The sequence below is a fragment of the Erpetoichthys calabaricus genome, chromosome 4 (assembly GCF_900747795.2).
Source record: "Erpetoichthys calabaricus chromosome 4, fErpCal1.3, whole genome shotgun sequence".
In the NCBI taxonomy this organism is placed as follows: domain Eukaryota; kingdom Metazoa; phylum Chordata; class Cladistia; order Polypteriformes; family Polypteridae; genus Erpetoichthys; species Erpetoichthys calabaricus.
In genome coordinates this window covers 187,830,507-187,853,744 of record NC_041397.2, presented here as the reverse complement: position 1 = coordinate 187,853,744, position 23,238 = coordinate 187,830,507, and the positions used below count along the sequence as shown (strand labels likewise).

The window sequence follows — 23,238 nt, the reverse complement described above, 5'->3', positions numbered from 1 at the left end:
TACATGTAATACTGAGTACAGTGTACAAGTATAGTGAAGTACTTATTTGAATGCCCACCATGCAGAACACAACTATTGAATGACAATTATTTCTCCAATTAACAGTACAGTAGTGCAATAATACAGAATAATAAATGCTATAATACTGAGTATAAAATACTGTGCAATAGCTAACAATATGCAACTTGGACAAGTAAGGAGGTAGAATAGGGCAGTATGATAAAGTCACAAGTAGTAAATGAGAAGTTATAATCACCGTAACAGTTAAGTAATAAAGAGACAGTTCTGAGATTCAGTGATAATAATGAAGTGCAGTCCAGATAAACTAAAACAGTGCATATAGTTTGTAGGTCAAAGTAAATAGCTTGCAGATAAATGCAATACTAAGTCCAAGAACTGTAATTTAAGTGACATTGCAAAATAATGTAGAACACAATGCTGATAATATTTCAGTGCAAAATAATGTGACATACAATAAATATACATAGCACTACATGGTTAGATAATTGATTCAGTGGAAGTAAATTGAAAATTTGTAAGTGTACATTTTTGGCTGATAGTGTGTATATTGCCAGTCAATACATGTTCAGCAGTCTTGTTGCCTGGGGATAAAACTGTCTATGAACTGTTTTGTGTGTATGCAGATGGCCAGTCTTTTTCCAGCGGTAGAGAAAGAGAACAGGTCCACAATAGGATGGCTAGAGTCCTTCTTGATCTGTCTTCCCTTTCAAAGACTGCATGTATTGTAGATACTTTGAATTTCTGGAAACTGTGTGCAAGTAAATTTCTGTGCTGTTTTCATAATGACTTGTAGTGCTTTAGGGTCAGGTGCTGAGCAGCAGCCAACCAAGATGTAATACATCCTGTGAAAACTGACTTCACAGCTCACCTGTTGAAACAGGTCAGTACTGAAGGTGACATATGTGCCTTTCTCAGATGACTAAAGATGTTTAGGCATTGGTTCTCCATCTACTTGATGTCATTAGTAAGGGTGATCCCAAGGAATTTGAAACTGTTGACCTGTCTACAGCATCAACTCTGATGTAGATGGAAGCATGTGATCCTTTCTGTTTCCTAAAGTCAATGATCATCTCTTTTTTTTGCTGATGTTGAGAATAAGGTTATTGTCCTGACACCACTATGCCAGTAGTCTCATCTATATTACTAACCGAGAATGGTAAACCGGATGGCATGGACGCAGGTACACGGCGATGGGACCATGAGATGTACTGCGCAGGCGCGTACAGCGCACGTCTCATAAACCGCGAGCGAAGTCGTATCCACCACGCATGAAGGAGTCACGGCCCAAAAACAAAAGAGCTCAACTGACGTGAATGAGAAATGAAGCAACAACGCACCCATAGCTAATGACTACCGACACAGCCACACAAAAAAGAGGATTCTGCGCTGCAGCCCAGATTCAAACGGAAGAGGCTACGGAGGCCCCACAGGTCCACAAAGATGGTACGGAAGGTGCGGGAAAGTACGAAAGGCAAAGGCGCCTACACAGCATAGTGAAACCCGACATAGTACGGAAGGTGCAGGCGTCACCGCCATATTGTGAGTGGCACTACTAAGGAGTGAAGTTAGGAATAATGTGCTGCTTGGGATTGTACAAACCGCTGAACGCTTTACACCGAATTCAAACACAATACAGCTCAACGATACAAACACGAGCCCACCTGGATAACATCAATGAACGCAGGCGCCTACAACGTGCGTCTGAAACTGCGGAAGCAAAGCAGGCACGGTTTCGAAACGAACGAGCTCGACTGACGGATATACAAACACGAGCCCGCCTGGATAAAATCAATGAACGCAGGCGCCTACAACGCGCGTCTGAAATGCCGCAAGCAAAGCAGGCACGGCTCCAAGACGAACGAGCTCAACTTATGTATTTCAGGATACCCAACGCCGGGGGTAGGCGAGCGAAGCGAGCAGGTTGGCGGAGCCCCCCTTGTTTCCTGGCATATGCTGTCTAATTTATATCTGTGACCAGGTCCACAACTAGTTAGAGATGCATCTGGCTACACAGTCATGTGTAAACAGGGATTACAGCAATGGTTAAGCACGCTGCTCAATGGAGTGCCTTTGTAATGAGTCATGGTGGAGGAGTTGATTTTGCCATCTGAACCTGCTGGGGTCTGCCAGTCAGGAAGTCTAGAATCCAGCTGCAGAGGGTAGCTTTGACTTCCAGATCTAACAGTTTACTAATGAGTTTAGATGGTATGACTAGGTCAAGTGCAGTGTTATAATCTCCATGCTGCCTGGCATAACAGTTTTTGTTTTCCAAGTGAAACAGGGTAGAATGAAGTGCAATTGCTATGGTGTCCCCTGTGGATTTGTTATTACAGTATGCAAATTGCAAGGGGAGGGGTCCAAATTATCTATGATGATATCTTTGATATGTCCTAGTACCAGATTCTAAGTATTTACTAAATGTAAAGTGATTAGAATTGCACATAATTATCAGTTACAATTTCACAGTACAGGATGTCTGTCATAGACACAGTATACTGCACATAATGTCATTGTCTACTAAAATGTCTGTCTGTTGGACTAGCTCTATACCAATCAGCACACAGGGAACAATACCACCTTAGTTATGGGGTGAATCATTACAGATCCTGATGGCTGAGAGTGGAAACAACCTCACATAGCACTCCTTGGAGCAATCCAGTTATCCCAGAGTGTTACTGAATGTGCTCCTCATGTAAGGGGTGAAACTCATCGTACAGAATAGTAAGCAACTTCCTGAGTGACTTCTATTCTATCACTTCCTACAGTGAGTCCAGCCAAACTACCAAGATTGAACTAACCATTTTAATCAGTTAATTTATTCTGTTGGCATCACCTGCACTAATGCCATCTTCTCAGCACAATACTGTATATACAAATTACACTGGCCACATACAGTACAAGTACATTACTGTAATAGCAATTGATAGAGATCAATTAGTTACAACAAAACATCATAAATTTTCATCATACATTTTTCAAACCTTTTTCTTTGTTAGTGCCCAGGAGGACGGACTGGCATCCCAGCCAGAATCAAGAAGGATTTTCTTACCTGGCCTGGAAGCCATTATTGGAAGGATGGACAGATTGCAGACATTACCCAGACAGGATGCCTTATAATTCCCATCCTAACTGGGATGCTGGAAGGATGAGTAGACTAAGGAGAGCTGGAAGCCAGGAGAAGTTCATCCCCCCAAGGTAACAGGTGGCAGAGTGTTCCTCACCAATAGTTCCAGTTTGGACACCCACAGGGCTGTATGGGAATCAGAGTTTGGAAGTGCAGCCCTGTAGGAGTCCTTGGAGAACAATAGAGGGCGCTGCCTGGGGTGGACCTCTATGGTTTCTGTATGACCCAGAAGTGCTTCCAGCAAGGCATGATGTGCCACCAGTAGTACTCCCAGGTCCAGCATAAAAGAAGTCTGCTTCCATACTTCCGGTGAGTCAGAGTTGGGTGGAAGAGGGCAAAGGTCACTGGAGGAGAGAAGGAGAGGAAGAAGAGAAGGAGCACTTAAAATATGTCTATTGACTGTGTATTGTTATAATTTTGAGCTGAGATTTGGGAGCTGGGGCGGCACGGTGGCGCAGTGGTAGCGCTGCTGCCTCGCAGTTAGGAGACCCGGGTTCGCTTCCCGGGTCCTCCCTGCGTGGAGTTTGCATGTTCTCCCCATGTCTGCGTGGGTTTCCTCCGGGCGCTCCGGTTTCCTCCCACAGTCCACAGACATGCAGGTTAGGTGGATTGGCGATTCTAAATTGGCCCTAGTGTGTGCTTGGTGTGTGGGTGTGTTTGTGTGTGTCCTGCGGTGGGTTGGCACCCTGCCCAGGATTGTTTCCTGCCTTGTGCCCTGTGTTGGCTGGGATTGGCTCCAGCAGACCCCCGTGACCCTGTGTTCGGATTCAGCGGGTTAGAAAATGGATGGATGGATGGATGGGTTTGGGAGCTGAGTGGCGCCCACTACTGTTCAAAACTGGTTTTGGGGTTTGGAGCCAAATCCAGCTGCATTAGACATAAACCAAGAATTACTGTGGAAAATATGCCTTTCCATTGCAGGGAACATTCAGAAATTTTAAGTGAATAAAAATCAACCTGTGCCCTTTTAGGATGTGGCAGAGAAGAAGGACTGTTTTATATAAACTGACACCAAAAACTTTGAAGACTCCACATGCAGAGGTCTGGCCTACAATCACAACTGGATCTCTGTCTGGTCTAGTAAACCAGCAATGTTAACCTCTGCACTACTGTGCTGCTCATAAATAGCAAATGATTACATATTACAGATTATACATTAACATTTTAACCAATAATTAACGAATACCACTGAAGGGTGGCCATTTGGCCACTCAATCCTTCTGTGAACATAACAACTTGAAGGAAGACTTCACCAGCAAGGTCGGTTTCTCTAAATCTTCATTCTGCATAGATAGTTCTAATTCACTTACATAGTATAAAATATGGAAGTGATGTGGAAATTAAGATAATTTTTATATGAGTGATGAACACTATTCAAGTAGAAGACATTATTTGCTGGTTGATGGCTGTCAAATTGACTTGTTAATGAGGGGCAGTTAAGCGTGTGCCTCCCGCAGAGGATTATGGGTCGGGCAGGAGAGACAGGCACTTCAGAGTGCTTAGATTTCCGAAGAGTTTTCGGGACATTCGACTCGAGGAGGCTTTTTGAAATTGAATTGTAAGGTACTGTACACTATTGAAATACAGTATTTAAATCTTTTTTTTTTTATTATCCCCTTCTCTAATTTGATAGCCCTATTGGTTTGTTGCCATGTTTTGGGGTTGGGTGCCAATTTAGCAAGCTGAAACGGTTCCCAAGCATGCTGCCCTCAACATGCTCTTTTTTAACCAAGATGCATGAAAAACATTTGTTCTTTGTTTTTCAAAGAAATGCTCATTCCACTAGATTGGCAGATCCAGTCCTCTTTGAATCCTTTCTCATTATTATCCCACATATAACTCGTTCCCCTCTAGTCGCACACACACTCCGTCATCCCCGAGTTTCCAGTAAACTGCAGGACAGGTGGTGACCGAGAGGCGGTGGTTGGGCAGCATCTGTGGCAGCTGGAGAGCTGAAAACGGTGTGTCGGAGTGTGAGAAAAAATTCGATTTGGCGTATTGTAATAGTGACAGCATTAATAGTTCTGATGATAGTGAAGCATACGAAGGTGATGGTTTTGCATAAACGGTAAACACCACTGACTGTGTGTTCTTTAAAAAGAGCTTTGGATAACTTTCAAAGCTGCCGGCAGATGTATCGGGTACAGATGATCCTTTACAGGAGTCTGTTCATAAGTTACGGCTGTCAGATGCAGTTGTGCCTGAGCTAAATAAACATGCACAGAAACTCGTCGAGAACCACACAATGAAACACAATTCCTGGGATTTATTTGGTCTGATATAAGCGGCGACGGTTTGTTGTATTGTTTGTAATAATTAAAAAACCTGTGATTGAAATTTGCCGATCAACAAAATCTTTCCATGAAACATCATATGGACCATCCTGAATATGGATCACAAGTGTAAAACGTTTCAACAGGCATTTGCATTTTGTCGACAACCTACCTGTCATTTCATAGTGAGAAATCCATTTTAGAAAATAAAATAGATCTCTACACTTTACATACATGTGTGCTGTTGTTGACAAACCTCAAACTGTACAATCATTGACTTAGACCGATATGTGAATAGTGAACAGCTGCTCTTTATTGGTAGCTGGACAAAAGTGAATAGTTCAAGTAGGAAACTGATGAAAAGCTAAACCTACTGAGGAGTTTATTTTTAATTTATTTTAATCTATTTGTATCAATTTTTACTTTTGTTTTCTTATTTTTGTTTTTACCTTAACAGCAAAAATACATCATATAGTGAAAATAACTCTTTCCATAATAATGTTTTAAAACATTTTTCCTCCTCTACTTCCCTGTCTGTTTCTCTCTCTCAAAACAGATGACTCTGACTCTTTGTTTTTAATATTTCACATTGTGCACTGAGCTCTGATGGCTATCAAGTATAATTCTAAGCTTTGTCTTTGCATACTCTTGTTACTCTCTCTTTTTCTGTCTCTCTCTTGCTCATAGTCACTTATGCTGTTTTTGCTCCCGTCCACACAGCTCTTATATACTCGCATACTACTTGCTCGACTTGTGTAGACTTTTACATATTAGTTTTTTCTGTGGTTTCCTCAGAACACTATTATGGGGGGTTATGGCACAAACAGTGGTACAATTACTATCTATAATTACCTTTCCTGCACTTTGCATGTGTTTAGTTTGTCATTAATCTGTTCTGTTGTATTAAACAAAGACATCTGTGTTTTTATGTCCATTGTTTATGCATTTATTTTGGAATTCTTTTGGGGGGGGTGGGGGGGGGGGTGGTTGCCTTGCCTAGGGCTTGAATCAGCATTGACAATCGGTAATCGAAATTGTTTAATCATCATATGGTTAATGCATTTATCAACTTTCTACGAAGATCCCATTTTAACAGTTAACATAACATCAAATACTAAACTGCTGAACTATTGAATGTTCATTGAAAATAAATGATAAAGCTGGAATCAGTAAAATGTTCTTATAGACACTGCCAAGTGAATGCATCTCTTGTAAAAGTTCCTCAAGTACTGTTCAGTCTGAGAGACAGAAAAAGAGAGAGCAGCAGTGACGAGTACGAAGTGCATCAAGGTAAATTTCTGTAATTGTACCTGATAACACTGCACCTGCTAAATTCCGTCTTCATTATTGTGTGTGCCCAGTTAAATAATTAAAGTTCACAAGATCTTGTGTCCATAGCATAATAACTTGTACGCACAGCATATCAAACTTGAAACCAAAAGACAATATTTTGTGTACAGGTGTTATTCACACAAGATAACTGCTTATACGCACAAGACAACTACTTATTTCCACGACATGCCAACTTAATTGTTCCCACAAGATAAAGAATCACCATTTTTCAAGACTGTGTGGGCTCCTTGAAAACCTATGTAATTTCTGACTAAGTTTATCTGCAACCCTGGAAAGGTCTTATTTTTTAAAATTTGAGTATCATACCAGACGCAAGAGAGTATCAGACATATTACTTGTTGGATATGATTAGCTAACCAGAAAAGTTTTTCGAATGACTTCAGAAGCAATAATTAGTTTGGAGCGGTAACCCTGTAGGTAAGATTTCTAAGCAGGATTATGAACAGTCAGGCTCATGCCGATAACATCATAAGCTATATTTCACAGAGCCATAGCTTGTGTGTGTGTATGTCATACTCTATTGTAGGAAGTGGTCATGCCTGATATTTTTACGTCCTTCTCTTTTTACCTTGTTATTCTATTTTGATAGGGTATGAAAATGTTTTTATTACTGCATTAAATGAGGCCAAATACTTCTACTTATTTTACATCCATTGTGTTCTGCCACTCTTCCTTATTGACAACATTCGGTCCACACAGCCACATTCATTCTCCCTGAGTCAGTTTTGAAATAGAAATTCATTTAACACATAGATTTTTGCAGCGTTATTCACTTTATAAGTCATAAATCACTTACTGTCATCTATTTTGTGCTCAACCTTTGTTTACAAGTGATTCATTTACTCATTACATTACAGTCAAGGCACATGTTTTTGAGCATGTGGATAGAAAATCCAGGGTGACACAAAGAATATACACAATCTCTACACAGACAGTGGCTGGTAGCAGGATTTAGACTTAGAATTCTTCATTTTTATTTAAATAACATTTTAATAGCCACTGTTGATGTGGGCCATAGAAGGCAGAGCTGCAAAATAGTGCCATCTTCAGACAGACACACATTTACCATGCTACATAGATGGCAAGTGAAAACAGTTCTCCCTGAGCACAAGTATTAAAGCTGAAAAGGAAAATTGGACATTTGATCTGGCTTTGCCCGATTTAACGAGTCAAAAGCTAACATTTCCAAACTTCCAGATAGTCTCAAAAATGTGCATATTTTTGAGAAGACTGGCTGAAAACTTCCACAGGTGTCCTGACAACTTCAAGACTCCTACAGCATACTTCTCTTTGTCAGAGATCCATTTTTTTGTTAAAACCAAGAGACTTGGCCTGCGATTCACATGGATGATTTTCAGTCAGAGATGGCATACATCCAAAGCTTTGACTTCTTAAAAAAAATGAGATTTGGAAATGCAGCATTTTGAGCTCACCACACACACCAGTGCAGGAACCTATACAAGTCTGTCATTTGCACAGATGAGAACCTAATGCAGTACCTGCTTGTTGCCCCAAACTGGCAGACTCACACTTGCTATGGATTGTAAAGGACAGTTCTCTCAAATTAATTAATAATTAGGTATAATGTTTAAGAATTGTAGTATCTATTTACAGTTTCAATCAAACTTGTATTTGTTCTCCTTTGATTTGGCAAGTGGCGGCACGGTGGCGCAGTGGTAGCGCTGCTGCCTCGCAGTTAGGAGACCCGGGTTTGCTTCCCAGGTCCTCCCTGCGTGGAGTTTGCATGTTCTCCCCGTGTCTGCGTGGGTTTCCTCCGGGCGCTCCGGTTTCCTCCCATAGTCCAAAGACATGCAGGTTAGGTGGATTGGTGATTCTAAATTGGCCCTAGTGTGTGCTTGGTGTGTTTGTGTGTGTCCTGCGGTGGGTTGGCACCCTGCCCGGGATTGGTTCCCTGCCTTGTGCCCTATGTTGGCTGGGATTGGCTCCAGCAGACCCCCGTGACCCTGTGTTCGGATTCAGCAGGTTGGAAAATGGATGGATGGATGGATGATTTGGCAAGTATGTCTGAGTTTTGTAACTGCAAAATGGAGGAGTAAAAACCCTTGAAAACCCTGTAATATTCCAAGTTGTTAGGAATCCCTTTGACACTTTTTTCTGTTAACCCATTTAGTTGTTAACACTGTCAGTGATAATTAAAACTGGTTATAGCCCATCATTTAGTATGAAAATCTAATGCTTGAGATAAATGACTACTTTGTCAAAACAATAAATGTAATTCTACCAATAATGCACATGAAAATTTAATGGCGCTAAATGGAAAATCTGAAAGCCAGCACAAGTCAATTCATATTTATGTTTACACAGTACAATGAAATTCTTATAAAATTCACAAGAAAGTAGAAAGGATTACATTAAAAGAAGAGTACTATATGAAGCTGTCATACAATACATGATTGTTTATTTCAAGTTGCCCGTCATCTTATCAACTTAAGTATTTCTGTTTTATACCCTCTTTAAGGTGATAATTTGCATTGAAGAGCCTTTCTCTACCACTGTTGCTTTTAGCCTGTACTATTTCAGGCCTATATTCATTGTGTGGAGTTTTTAGTACGTTTTGTATTTTCCTTAGCATATTAATGTTTTATTAAACTGTTTCATGTTATATCATATTTTTTTAATTTACAACTGTATATTTGACATTTGTTTAATATTTCTGAGATGTGTCACAAAATTTACAAAATAGTCCAGTGCTGTAAACTTTTTAAAACAAAGTTGTATGTGAGAAGTCCTTGTTTATCTCATTACCGCATTTGAACTTTTTAAATATAACAGATATAGGGAGAAGTTTGAATTCTGCATTATTAAGGTATGATAACTGTTTATAGTTTATTTTACTGCTATATCTCCAAGAAATATTTAATTATCTTCATAATCTTAAATATTTTAGTTAGTGCTTTGCGATTCTGAAGTGTTACATTGATTTAACATTTGTGATGAGATTTTTTTCCATGGTAAAGTTTGCTCTCATTGTCCATGCACATTACTTGTAGGTTCGCTTTATCAGCAGCCATTGACTTTCATTTTATGTTTTGATACTCCCACAACCCAAAACTCACCATCTGTGACATCCACTTTAAATTGAAGCTGTGTTGGGACATAAGAGCATTATTCACAGATGACATATTGTGGTTAGCTTTAGGAAATATATTCATCTTATAATATGGACAATTATTTCTTTGTGTTTTAAATATAAATATTTGCTGTATTGTAAGATCACATGCCTCAAAAATATTGACAGTCAAGAGTTCTTCATAATGCAATGTGAGCTAGGACATGCAGTCCTGCCCCTGTGGTAATGTGCCCTACTGGCATTACCAGCAATTAAAGAAAATTAGTTTAGTGTCCTCTGCAGTGTTAAGAGAGTGGCTTTGGTTTGGGAAAAAAGGTATAAAGAAAGGAAACTTGCTTTTTCTTTATCTTTAGTGTAGACTAGAGACGTCTTCGTTGACGATATGAGCGCCTTTTGGGGAGCGTTGCGGTGGGTCTCATGTTGACTGGAGAGACGGCCCTGCCATTGACCGGCCGGGATGGCACTGTTGGTCCTCCACTCCTGCGACCTCATAACTCTATAAGTGCAAAAGAAAGTGCGAAGCGCCTTAATATTAGTTTACCGCAGTTTAGAAAAGGGATCCCGTGTTTGCAGTTGTCTGGGCGGCAGCTCAGGGGAAGGAGGAAAAAAATTTTAAAATGATTACTTTCACTTAAGGCACAAGCACACCGAGCCTCTCAAAGGCCGGCACGGCTACGTGTGCGCGCCAGACGCCAGTTGCTCGACTTTTTATAGTAATTATGCGGGGCAGGAGACGCCACTTTTCGAAGACGCGTTCACGTCATCACGTACCCGTGGAGGGATGACGCAGAACAGTTTAATCGGTCGGCACGAGGGTCCCAAATACAAAACGGAATTACGGCCTCTAGAGGGGGTTCTTCTGACTAGATTTTACTAGAGGGAGGTGCTTGATAGAACAGCTATTTGAATTTTCCAAGCACTAGTGCTTGTGCCGTGATTATTGTAAATATTCTTTTTTTTTCTTGTATATATAAATATCTCTGGATTAACTTTGGTGGAGGTATTTATTGGGTTGTGGTTATTGGTGCACTGTTTATTTTTGTATACACACTTTTTCTGTATTTTGAATATTTTTGGGTGAATCCTGTACTATAGACTGTTTGAAGGAGCAGTTTCCTGACTTGGATCACTGTGGAGGAAGACCGCTTCATATTGGTTTGTGTATACTGTATATGGGTTTCACTAATTTGTGTGTATTTTACTTTTTCATTTGGGACTTTCAGGCAGCACTGTAAATACTGTATATAGTCATTTTTGGGCTCCATTTAATTACTGTTTCTGTGTGTCCTTTGCGGTATTGGACTGTGTATCGATATATATAAAATCCACAGGACATTATTTTTGTTTTCTTTAAGTGCACCTTGTCGGAGATGGCTGGGGGGGATGTCCAGGAGGACCGGAGGAGGGCTTACGCCTTCCCCAGACCATGTGGGGGCGACCACCCTGGTACCTTTGGGGGCCACGGGTACAGAGCTTTGAAGCTCAACCCTGTAGGGGCTCGTGGTCACCGCCAGGGGGGCACCCCTATGCCTTTGGAGCCCTGGAGCTCAACACTTCCGCCACACCCAGAAGTGCTGGGGGGAAGAGGAGCAGGGACACCCGGAGTGCTTCCGGGGATGCAGCCGGCACTTCCACCACACTGGGGCGTGTCGCTGGAAGATTGCCGGAACACACCTGGAGCACATCTGGGGGAATATAAAAGGGGCCACCTCCCTTCCAATTGTGGCTAGAGTCAGGTGGAAGAGGACAAGGTCTCTGGAGGAGGCAAGGAGAAAGCCTGAGGAGAGGAAAGGCATTGTGAAAGGCCCTGGACATGTGGGGTGATTGGTGCTGCGGCACTGGGTTGTGCTTAATCATTGTTTGTAAATAGTGTAAATAAACGTGTGTTGGGTGACAAAGACGATGTCCGTCTGTCTGGATCCGGGCCAGGTACCACAACCTGTAAATAAAACCTCACTTTATTTTTCAAAAAACCCAACCCTTTTTGTGTCTGTGTCTCCCTGTCTTACACCATCATCCTGGTCACGCTCTGTCCCATATACTAGACACCTAGAGTGTAGACTGGTGATTCCAATTCCCACTACACGGGGTGTCACAGTCCTTTATATTACTTACCTACAGAATATGCCAGTAGGAGTGAGTTTTCTTGCCACATTCAAAAGGTACACAGGTTTGATTAATCATTGACCTTAAAGTGGCCCATTTTGAACTAGTGCGGTGGCATAAATGGGTTTGCTTAGTGGTGAACTAGCAACAAAGCCAGGATGAGTTCTTGCCTTGAGCCTGTTGCTTAACTAGACTGAGTATATTTGTAAATTATTAAAATGTCTTTCCAGAACAGTTTCTCACTTATGTTCTTGATGAAAATGTTTATTGCTGGCATACTACTCTTGGTTTAAATAAAACATAGTACAGCCAAAGCAGAAAAAGCAAAAAGAGAAAGCTGTGTTTCTACCTAGGCTCTTGACAATCACATTGTCTGTCACATCATTGTTTCATGTGTTCTTCAGTTTCAAGACAAAAACAATGGCACAGACACTGCTTCTGGTGGACACAGACTGTGGAATTGATGATGCGCAAGCAATTATGATGGCCCTAGCTGCACCAAGGGTACGAATCTTGGGAATCACCTGCTGCTTTGGGAACACATCTGTTGAGAATGTTTGTAGAAATACTTTGGAGGTCCTCAAAGTGTGCAACAAGCTTGAGGTATGGAAAATACACACGAGAAACCTGAACAAATGATTGGCAGGCTTCTGTTGTTTCCTTACATTTGTATTATGCACAATATTTTAACAGCCTATTCCTTAGTGCACAGTTATATCTTACCTCCCTCCATTTGATAAACTTATTCAATCCACTTTTGCAGCTACAGGGGTCAGAGCATCATCTGACATTATTGGATGCAATCTGTGGTAGGTCGTGCTGGTCCAATCTTCTGAAAGTGGTATCACACTCTTGAAGAAAATCAGGGAATCTTACAAAGTCTGTATAGAAACAGTAGTTTTCTATAAAGTTAGTAGCTTTTTCTTCTGTAATTTTAACTGGTATTACTTAAAAGCCAAGTCAACTTCTGTCCAAAAAGAGTTGCATGTTAGTGCACAACAACATTGTACATAGAGTTCTGCGGTCTTGTAGCTTGCTTTTATCCCATGTCACTGCATTGATGAGTAAAGTCTGAAGAATGCTAGAAGCCACACATTATTCACTATTTTAAAATCACAATGAGATTTTCTTCAGTTAATTTCAGTGTAATTTAATGATTTTCACACTGAGATTTACTGAAAATAATTTACACCTGTTAAAAGATTTTTTCAATATTAAAATTTTTAATTCAGCCAGAGTCATATTAATAGTGAAATATAAATGAATGTGTGTAATAGTTTTATATTTTCAAAACCCTAGATTTCTTCATATATGACTTTGAGTTAACACTACCCAGAGGTACTTTGCAAACCCATGTCAATAGAAAGTTTCTATTTATTTTCCACAAGAAGGTTAAGAAACTCGCCCTCGGTCACAATGTTTAAACCACAAGCCTCTCAGTTCATTGTCCAGTTTTTTAACCACTATGACACAATACTCTGTGGCTACACATTTAAACAAAACAGTAAATTACAATCCCAGTGTGAACTTTCCTGAAAACAGCCAGAATACAAAATACACAATATGAGCCACAGTAGAGACTTTTGTGTACTCTGTTATTCTTCATGGTTAATATGTTAGAATTTTTTAGAAATGTATTGCATGCTTAGTAAACCCTTTTTTTTTTCAGATCCCAGTTTTTTGCGGTGCAGCTTCATCACTGATTGGAGGACCCAGCCTTAGCTGTGACCACTTCGGCAAAGATGGACTGGGTGATGTACTGTTTAATGGCAACGAGTGGACAGAACAGTTGCAGGCAGAGCCTGCAGTCAGTGCCATGATCAGACTTGCATCTGAATACCAGGGGCAGGTATTATAATAGGACATGTATTGGCATATACTGCTCAGTTACCTCATGCAGTGGTCGTGAAGTCAAAAGATTCATTGCAAAACACGAGAAAAATGATCAGAGAGATTTACAGTTTTATTCAAGATACTTGTGTTTTTGTGTGCATTTCTTACATTGACTCAAATCTGTCATGTTACATGTGGCTTTGGTCCATTTTTGTATTTTTTAAAAAACGTTTATACATTAAACAGTCATAGGAACTAATCCTAGAAGCATCAAGTTCAAAGCAGGAGGAACCCTAGATGGCACTCCCTTGGACAGTTAATGCTTACCAGTCAACCTAGCATACTGTACATATCTTTAGGAAGAGACTAAAGTACTTGGAGAAAGCCACTAAGGATAGGGGGAAACCTGTGGTTTTGAAGTGGTAAAATATTAATAATTAATGGTGTTTTAGGAATACATTTTTCTCATATACTGTAACACTCTCAACCCTATATAATTATGTGTGTAAGAATACACTACTATATATTATAAACTCTTCTCCAGGGAGACTGGGCTACATCAACAACCAAAGTGGTAACATTCTTGTAGTTTTATAGATAAAACAAGATGACAGAGAAATGCTGAAACATTTAAAATCATAAGATCAGATGTGAGAATCTCAGACATTTCAAGTCATGCTATATTACACACAATGAGACTGAAACCTTGCTACAGGTATAGGTAAATAAGTACCCCGATTGGCAGGAAGGGAAATGTTCACAATTTATGATCATATGTTTCCCCAGCAGGGATTTTTTTTTTCCAAAAATGGTAATATCTATATCGTAATATATATCTATATCTATATATATATATATGCAGTATATGCAGAAGAGTTCTCTTACCTTTGCCAAAGATGTGCTAGTCCAGCAAATTGACAATGAATGAAACATTTACTCTGACTGGTGATAAAGGTATTTAATTCCCCACTCTACATTTGTCACATTTTTTTTTTTTTTTACTATATCGAATGCAGAGTTAAATGTGAATTTGAAGGCCTTTGTAAAATCCTTGAAGTGGGGATGAAGTAAAGAGTCACCCGTTCATGTAAACAGCATTCCAAGCAGTATTTATGAATGAGAACTTGGAGATAACCTTATTACTTGCATTTACCAAGTTATGATGCCACTTTAACATTCTGTCAGCACATGAATTCGGCATTAATGCATTGCTTATATTTCTACCCTTTGATGGCAAGAGATTGTAATGACAAAAAATGTTGTCCTAATTTTTGCCTAATTTACTTAAATCACTAGTCAAGGATGGTAAAATTAAATCCTGGCAGTTAGTCAGCCAGTAGATAAGCACATAAATATATCCTTGTTTAGTGAAACTTTTGCTTCTGCTCTGATCTTCAAAAATATGTGCAGATTTGCCATTTTCTGAGATCACATGTTCTCGATTTTTCACTGTATCAGCTCTGGCATGGCACAGTGGTAGCACTGCTGCCTTCTAGTAAGTAGAACAGGGTTCACCTCCTGGGTCCTCCCTGTTTGGAGTTTGCATGTTCTCCCTGTGTCTGTATGGGTTTCTTCTGGTTGCTCTTGTTTCTTCCTGCTGTCCAAAGACATGCAGGTTAGGTGAATTGTCAACAGTAAATTAGCCCTAGTTTGTAACTGGGTAGTGTGTGTTCATCCTGCGATGGACTGGCACCCTGTCCAGGATTTGTTACTGCCTTGCGCCTTATGCTTGCTGGGATAGGCTCCAGCTGACCCCAGTCTGGATTAAACAGAATAGAAAAAATGAGTTTAGCTCTGTCTAAAAGATTCCTATAGCAATGTGTTTTTCAGAAAAAGGCACTGGTGTGAAGAATTTAAGTAAGCATTTTTCATTAGGAATATGTTGTGCAGAAAGGTAGTCAAGGTCCAGTAAACAATTAACTTTAAAATATAGTCAATCGAGAACTTCATGACTTCAAGTCATACCAAAGGGGTTTGTATCAGTACTTGGAAATGACAATAGTTCAGTGAATATGAGTGGTCCGAGGCGGTACCATTGAAGTTATTCTATGACAATTACAATAATTTTGGTGCTAGCGCTAACATTACTGCCTTACAGGTGTTAAACAACCCTGTAGGGACAAATGATTTAAGAATGTGCTTTCTCAATTTCATTCATTCAGAAGAAGAAAAATAAATTGCTGGAGAATAGAAAATGCAAACTCTCTGTTAGGCATGAAACTGAGTTTGTCATGAGCAGTGGTATCGATCCTGTCACCAGACGATCCACTTTCTTGGCACAAACACAACAAAAAGGATTATAACCTTGCTTTTGCAGGTGTTAACATCCAAATAATCCCCTAACCCTCCAAGAAGCTGTCTCAGCAGTTGGGAGAATCAATCTAAATAGTGTGTATCCCTGGTGAGTGTATCTTCATAATATTTAAGCAAGATCTTGTTTGGATTTGACTTTTATTACAGGTGAGATAAATCAACACGTGGCACTCAACTGCAGACATGCATTTAGTAAATAGAACTGTGTGGTATTGATTTGTGATAAATGAAGTGACTTTGATTTGTATCTGTTCTCAACAGTTGATTTTTTTTTTACCTGAACAAGGGCTGGTTTTCCACAACTCTATAATAATGGTCCATTCGATGAGGTGTACTGTGCTAAAAACACAAAAACAGAGGAACTGGAGTTACAGAACAACTCTTTCAGCTAATAGTGGAAATGAAGAACTCCTTTTTAAAATGGTGTTAGATTTGGCTTCCAGACACATGGTGGTGGCTACATAGCAGCAAACTCTTGCTCTCCGCATTGCTGCACTCGCCTCTCCTGTTACACAGACGGTTTGGCTGAAACTGAGCAGTGTAAAGTCAGTTCTGTAATCTGAAAAAAAAATTACTGTTATCTTGGAAAAAGCCAAAACACCCAGTTCATTAAAATGCAAAATTGGAAAAATGAGGACTTAAATTTAGGGAAGAGACACCAGTTTGACCTCTCCAGGAGTAAAATGTTTGCTTTCTTTTCAGGTCTCAGTTGTTGCCATTGGTCCATTAACCAACTTGGCTCTGGCAGTACGAATGGATCCAACGTTTCCTCAGAAGCTAAAGAATCTTTATATTATGGGAGGAAACATGCAAGGTGAGAGACTAACTGCCCACCAACCTCAACTCAGTGTATCATGACTAACAAAGGGATATAGAAACTTACAATTGAATATTATTATTTATAGATTATACAGTAGGTTAAACTATGAGGTATACATGAGAATAAAGTTTATCAGCATATAGATTAGAATAATAACGTATACTTTTAGAAATAGATTTACCACATAGGTATAATTTAAAAGATTACTGCTGCTGTTTATATTTATCATTTCGTTCGACACCAATCTCTTTCTCTCTCTTTCATAAATTTTATATATATGGAAGAGAAGGTCTGTGATAGGGCGGCACGGTGGCGCAGTGGTAGCGCTGCTGCCTCGCAATTAGGAGACCCGGGTTCGCTTCCCGGGTCCACCCTGTGTGGAGTTTGCATGTTCTCCCCGTGTCTGCGTGGGTTCCCTCCGGGCGCTCCGGTTTCCTCCCACAGTCCAAAGACATGCAGGTTAGGTGGATTGGTGATTCTAAATTGGCCCTAGTGTGTGCTTGGTGTGTTTGTGTGTGTCCTGCGGTGGGTTGGCACCCTGCCCGGGATTGGTTCCCTGCCTTGTGCCCTATGTTGGCTGGGATTGGCTCCAGCAGACCCCCGTGACCCTGTGTTCGGATTCAGCGGGTTGGAAAATGGATGGATGGATGGAGGTCTGTGATATGGTTTGCATATTTGCACCTGGAGATCCACAAAGGGAGAAAAAATACGTGATTCATTTTTTCCTCCCTTTGTGGATCTCCAGCTGCAAATATATTATATATACTATATATATAAACTATATATATATATATATTGTGGCAGGTGGCTGGGTGTGCTCATCAGCCGCCTGCCTATTTAAGGGCCCGCCTCCCTTCAATCAAGGCTGGAGTCGGGTGAGGAGAAGGACGAGGTCGGAGAGGAGGCGGCAAGGAGAGGCCTGAAGTGTGTGAGAAGAGAGAGAAAGAGAGGCGGCTAAGTAAAGCCTGGACTTTGGGAGACTGTGGGGGTTTGGTGGCGGTGCACTTAGGGATTGTAAATAGTATTTGTATAAATAAATGTGTGGTGATGGCTTTGAACGTGTCTGCCTGTCTGTGTCCGGGTCGCCCATTCCACAATATACAGTATAAAATGCAAACTTGAAAACTTGACTGACTCATTCACTCACTCACTCAACAACATAAACACTATTGTTTACTTAAAAAGCTTAAAATATGGCAAGACTAGGTATTCGCTAATAAAGGGCATTTCAATACAATATGCAGAGATAAAGACACCCTACAATAGAAAACTGATTGATTGGGTTGAAATTTGGTGACATTATAGAAAAAAGAAAATTAGCTGACATGTTTATTTGTTGATATTTGTCAATAATAATGCTATGGGGAGTGGGTTATTTAAATGCGTTGTCTTTATTCTGCTCAATGCAGACAGGCTGCCAGTTGAATGCTGCCAGCACAACATCACCACTCACCAATAGCGGGCACAGATAAGTAAATAAGCAAAGGTGTTTTGACAAGGGAAAAGAAACAGAATGATATGTGGCATAATCTCCGAAGTGGAAGAAGAAACTTTCACCGAAACTGAATTGAAATGTGGTTACACATCTTATACACCCTAAATCTAGATGCTAGGGAGGGAAAGAAAAATACAGGAGGAGTTGGATTCTATAAACCCAAGACAATAAGATGCGACTGGCGGTGCTAGAGTGGCTCCAAGTCCTCCTGCCAATCTTGATTTGTTATACCATAAACTGCATGCGCAAAATATTCCGCAGTAATGTTTTACTCATGGAATATGAGTAGCATATTTAACAGTAAGGCATTCCAGTGAACTAATAATTGTAGTCCCTGGTAAAAAATTCTGCAAATATTAAATACAAAAAAGTGTTTTGTTGGTTACATAACACTTCTGATACATCTGATTAACTGACAGCACTGTAACTGAGGCCCATTGTCTTTGGAGACTTCCGGGTTGAAGCCAGGTAACACAGCTAGTACAAATTAAATTAAACTATTCAATTTTATTTGTTATTATTTATTACAGAGGTTTGGGGGTGGAGAGAGCCTAGCTCAACAGCATCAAGAACTTTTAAGAACATCTTGTAAGGCAAGAACTAACTTTGGCAGGGTGTTATTCACCACAGGACATTTCCATATACATCTTCCCCTGTAAGACAAATTTATAGTTGGCAACTAATCAGAAATGTGTGTCTTTAGAATGGTAGAGGGAAAGTGTTATTACAGACTATGTTGGACTCCCCAGAAAAAAGGGCCTTGCAGTTACAGACTTGATCCACATAAACTGGTGTGGGAAGCACTAGAAGTTTACTGCATCAACCTAATTAAAAATGAGTGGTATATAAATATCTTTTATATGTAGTAATGTTCATGGACCTGCTCATACTAATGCCAAGTGGTTCCTCAATTTATCCTCAGAATAAAGTGTATTTTTTGGGTTATATGGTAATAATAATAATAATTCTTTGCATTTATATAGCGATTTTCTCACTACTCAAAGCGCTCAGCAATTGTAGGTTAAGGGCCTTGCTCGAGGGCCCAACAGAGCAGAGTCCCTATTGGCATTTATGGGATTCGAACTGGCAGCCTTCCGATTGCCAGTGCAGTGTTAAAAATGTGTCACTGGTATGCATGGCCCATGTTTATTCCGGTTTGTCTCGTACTTGTTTGGAATAGATCATGATAATGACAGTGAATAAGCAGTCCATTGAGTGAGAGGAGATGGTGTAACTGATCTATATGTTCAAAACAACATAACAGTTCAACCATTCCCAAATAGACGGTGAAGTGTTCTTATAGCATATCTACAGATAACATTTGATAGTTGTGTCCATTCTCGTCACATGTGTAAAATTGTGTCAAACAAGTCTAATGGCATTAAAAAAAGAAAACATTGATTAGGATAGCAAAATAGTCTTTATTGGGCTGCCATGCCAGTGTGAAAACTTAAGTTATATTTAGAATTTGACAAAAAGTTTAGACTACATGTTACCTGTTCAGCTCCTCAGCAGTCAAAACTAGTTGCTTTGTGTAAAGATATGAATATGTGTAAAAGGTTAATATTCACCATCATATATCATGCCTTTGTGTCTTACTGTGTAGGTCAAGGAAACAGGTCAGCGTGCGGAGAATTTAATTTTGTCATGGACCCAGAAGCAGCACATGTTGTCCTTAATGAATTTTCTTGCCCTACCTACATTGCCACATGGGAATTTACTTGTCAGAACAAACTCCCATGGGTAAGTTGCCATTGCCTGCCTGTAATCTGTTATTTTTGTTAACAAATGTGTTTTGCATCTGAAGGAGAAAGAAGAATTAAAAAAAAAAAGTTCCAGCAGAATGTGCATGCTCACTTACTAAGAAAATGAATCCTACTTCTTCTTACTTCTTAAAGAGAACAAATAAAACATGGCACATGAAGAAGAGTTTACTTTGTTAGTTTTTACTGTCACATTTTACTTCTTGGCAACAAGGGAGGAAGCTGTGTTTATAGTGTAGTCCTGGACTTTTTGACCTTGTTCTTCTCAGAGGAGTCACTGGGTAAGCCCAAGTTTGCAAGAAATGGACCTGATATTTCATAACCTCAGTCCTAATCTTACTTATATAATTAGGTAGACCAAAATTGAATTACAGTGGATCTAATTTGCTTTGTTTTTTGACATTGATCACAGAAAAAGCCTCTCTATCATCAAAATGAATATAGCAAAGTGATCTAAATGAAGCCTGATTGGCCATTAATCTTAAAGAGTTGTCCTGTACTGCAGCTGCCAAAGAAGGATGATCCATAATCCTAAGACCCAGTTTCAAAGTTTGAGATTTTTTGACGCAATCTCAAGTATAACAACAGCTGAGAGGAGGTGGTTGTTCAGAATAAAAGTAAGGTTGATTGGTTACAGTACTAGGGTGTCAACGCTGGCTTGCTAAAAACTCAGTCTGAGATATGACACTGACTGGCAGTGCCACCGATTTTCATGAAATTTACACAAATGTTTCAAAGCAGCTTTTTAAAACGGTACATCAGCTGTTCAAATGCACACAAAACATGCGAGTGCCCTGTGAAAGGAACAAATGTTTAATGGCTGAACCACTCCCTCTAGTAAAAGATGATTAGCAGAGACGATCTGAGCTGTTCAGGATTAGGTAATGACTAGAGATGTACTGATGGACATGTCTGGGTAAAGTCTCATATAATTACTCTTGTTTTTATACAGGAATTCTTTGACAAATGGGTGAACCAAGGTACTGAAAAGGCAGAATTCATGAAGAAAATAACTTCATCCTGCAAAGCATATTTTAGAGAGGTCACCTCCAGAAAAGATCTCCTATTCGGAAATGGATTTGTTCCCTATGATTCATTTGCCATGGCTGCTGCTATAAATAATAGTGCAATAGTTGAAATGTCTGAATGTGCTGCCAGTGTGGAACTGAGTGGGCATTTAACCCGAGGGATGATGGCAGTGGATCCAATGAATGAGCTAAACACGACTCGCAAGATATTTGTAATGAAGAAGTGCAACATGAACGTAATCAAAGAGCTGCTCTGGATGGCACTAAACTAGCAGCACATATAAGCTATGGAAAATATCAGCTTTGCTGTCCTCAGCATGTTATTCTGTGCCTACGCCTGACTGCTCTATTGGCATTTAATTGATTACTGTGCGAATATCAGACTGATCTCAATCAGGGCTTGGAAATTGAATGCAGTAGTATAAAAATTTTTTCATCAAATCATTTTACAGCAATAGAAAATTGTGCCATTATTGTATTTTCGTAATTGAAAAATCCACTTGCATTTGCTTATCATCTGCTTTAAAACAGAAATCAAAACTCAACAATATCAATTTGTCCAAACATTTCCTGAAACTGACTTATCCATCATGGGCTGGTAACCCTGTTTTTTTTTTTTTATGAACCGATTTTTATTGAAGAAAATAAGTAAAATACAAAAGGAAGCAGGATATATGCAGTCACAAGATAATATGAACCAAATCCTGTGAGAAAAAATAATAAACACAGATGGAGACAGTAACTAAAATGGAGCCTACACGACTAATCACAGAGGGCAACAGTCCACAGCTGGGCAGCAAGGAGGCTAAGTTCCCATCATCACTAGCCACCAGACAGCCAATCACCTGTGAGCTTGGTGACCAAAAGCCACTCCCTGGTGTTGGAGCCAAACAGAGTTCAAAAAGAGTCAGATTATAGAAGGATTTCCAACAGAAGTAGAAGAGAGGAAATTCCATCGAGAGGCCAGTGCAAGTTGGACAACAATGGTACCCAGGGAGAACAACCTTCGCTGAACTGAGAGTGTGTGGAAAGAAGAAAGATCTGAGGTGAAGGAGGAACCTGGACAACCAGCATTGAAGAAAGGGAATTTGAAAAAGCAAACCAGCTTGTCAGTGACAGTGGGACACTTCCAAAACATGTTGAGAAAGGTTTTGAGAAAATTTAAAAAGCAGAATTGACAAAGGAGATCAGTGGATAAACCCATAGCAAAACTTTTACGTGATGTAAGATACAAGTGAGGGACAAAATGAAATTGTGTGTGCTGATGATGAGTGATATTCTTAAAGATGGTGTTGAAGATCACATTGTCAGAAAGAATATGTGAGCAAGGGGCTTGTAGGAGGCTTTGCCTATTGCTACAAATAGTAGCAACTGTTGGTTTTTTTGTTTGTTTAGGTGAGAAAGAATGAGCACAGAAAAAAGTGGATGAGAACAAAAAGGGTAAGAAAGGAACACACCACATGTCTTAAGAACTCACCTCAGTTGAAGGTAAAAGTCAAAAGAAGAGGAGGTGATGGAGAAACTGGACCTTAATATGTGGAATATCCGGTGTCCTGAGTCATCAAACGTATTCCTGAGAATGTTAATACATAAAAGAGGCCAATGTGGGGAAAACACTGGGCTGTCCTCCAATACAGAAAGCATCATTATAAAGTCTGGGAGCTTTGAGTGCCAAACAGGAATGAGACCTAGAAGCTGTTGTACCTGGCCACCAGGACTTTAAAGTATGAGTGATAAAAGGATCAAATTAACAACATTATTTCAGACTACTTCAAACTAGAACTTGGTACTAGACAAGGATGTCCCTTCTCACCACTGCTATTTGCCATCACCATTGAGCCACTGGCTGTTCACTTCCGAAATGCATCAGAGTTAAAGGGGATTTTCAAAGAAGGAATTGAACAGAAAATATCACTATATGCAGATGATATGGTACTGTATATATCAGACCCACAAAATACTGTGCCTACAGCCCTTACAGCAGAACAGAATTAATTTGAACAAAAGTGTGCTGTTTC

At 39.9% G+C, this 23,238-nt stretch overlaps 1 protein-coding gene across 1 annotated transcript; it reads left to right on the top strand.

The window, feature by feature from the left end:
- The first annotated feature begins 4,367 nt into the window (after window positions 1-4,367).
- On the top strand, window positions 4,368-21,800 carry si:ch211-201h21.5 (uncharacterized protein LOC555526 homolog). Its single transcript, XM_028801305.2, has 6 exons — window positions 4,368-4,405; window positions 12,373-12,571; window positions 13,638-13,817; window positions 16,817-16,928; window positions 20,036-20,172; window positions 21,145-21,800. Exons 2-6 carry the CDS (start codon window positions 12,389-12,391, stop codon window positions 21,490-21,492), a joined length of 960 nt encoding a protein of 319 aa, XP_028657138.2. The 5' UTR covers window positions 4,368-4,405; window positions 12,373-12,388; the 3' UTR covers window positions 21,493-21,800.
- The last annotated feature ends 1,438 nt before the right edge of the window (window positions 21,801-23,238 follow it).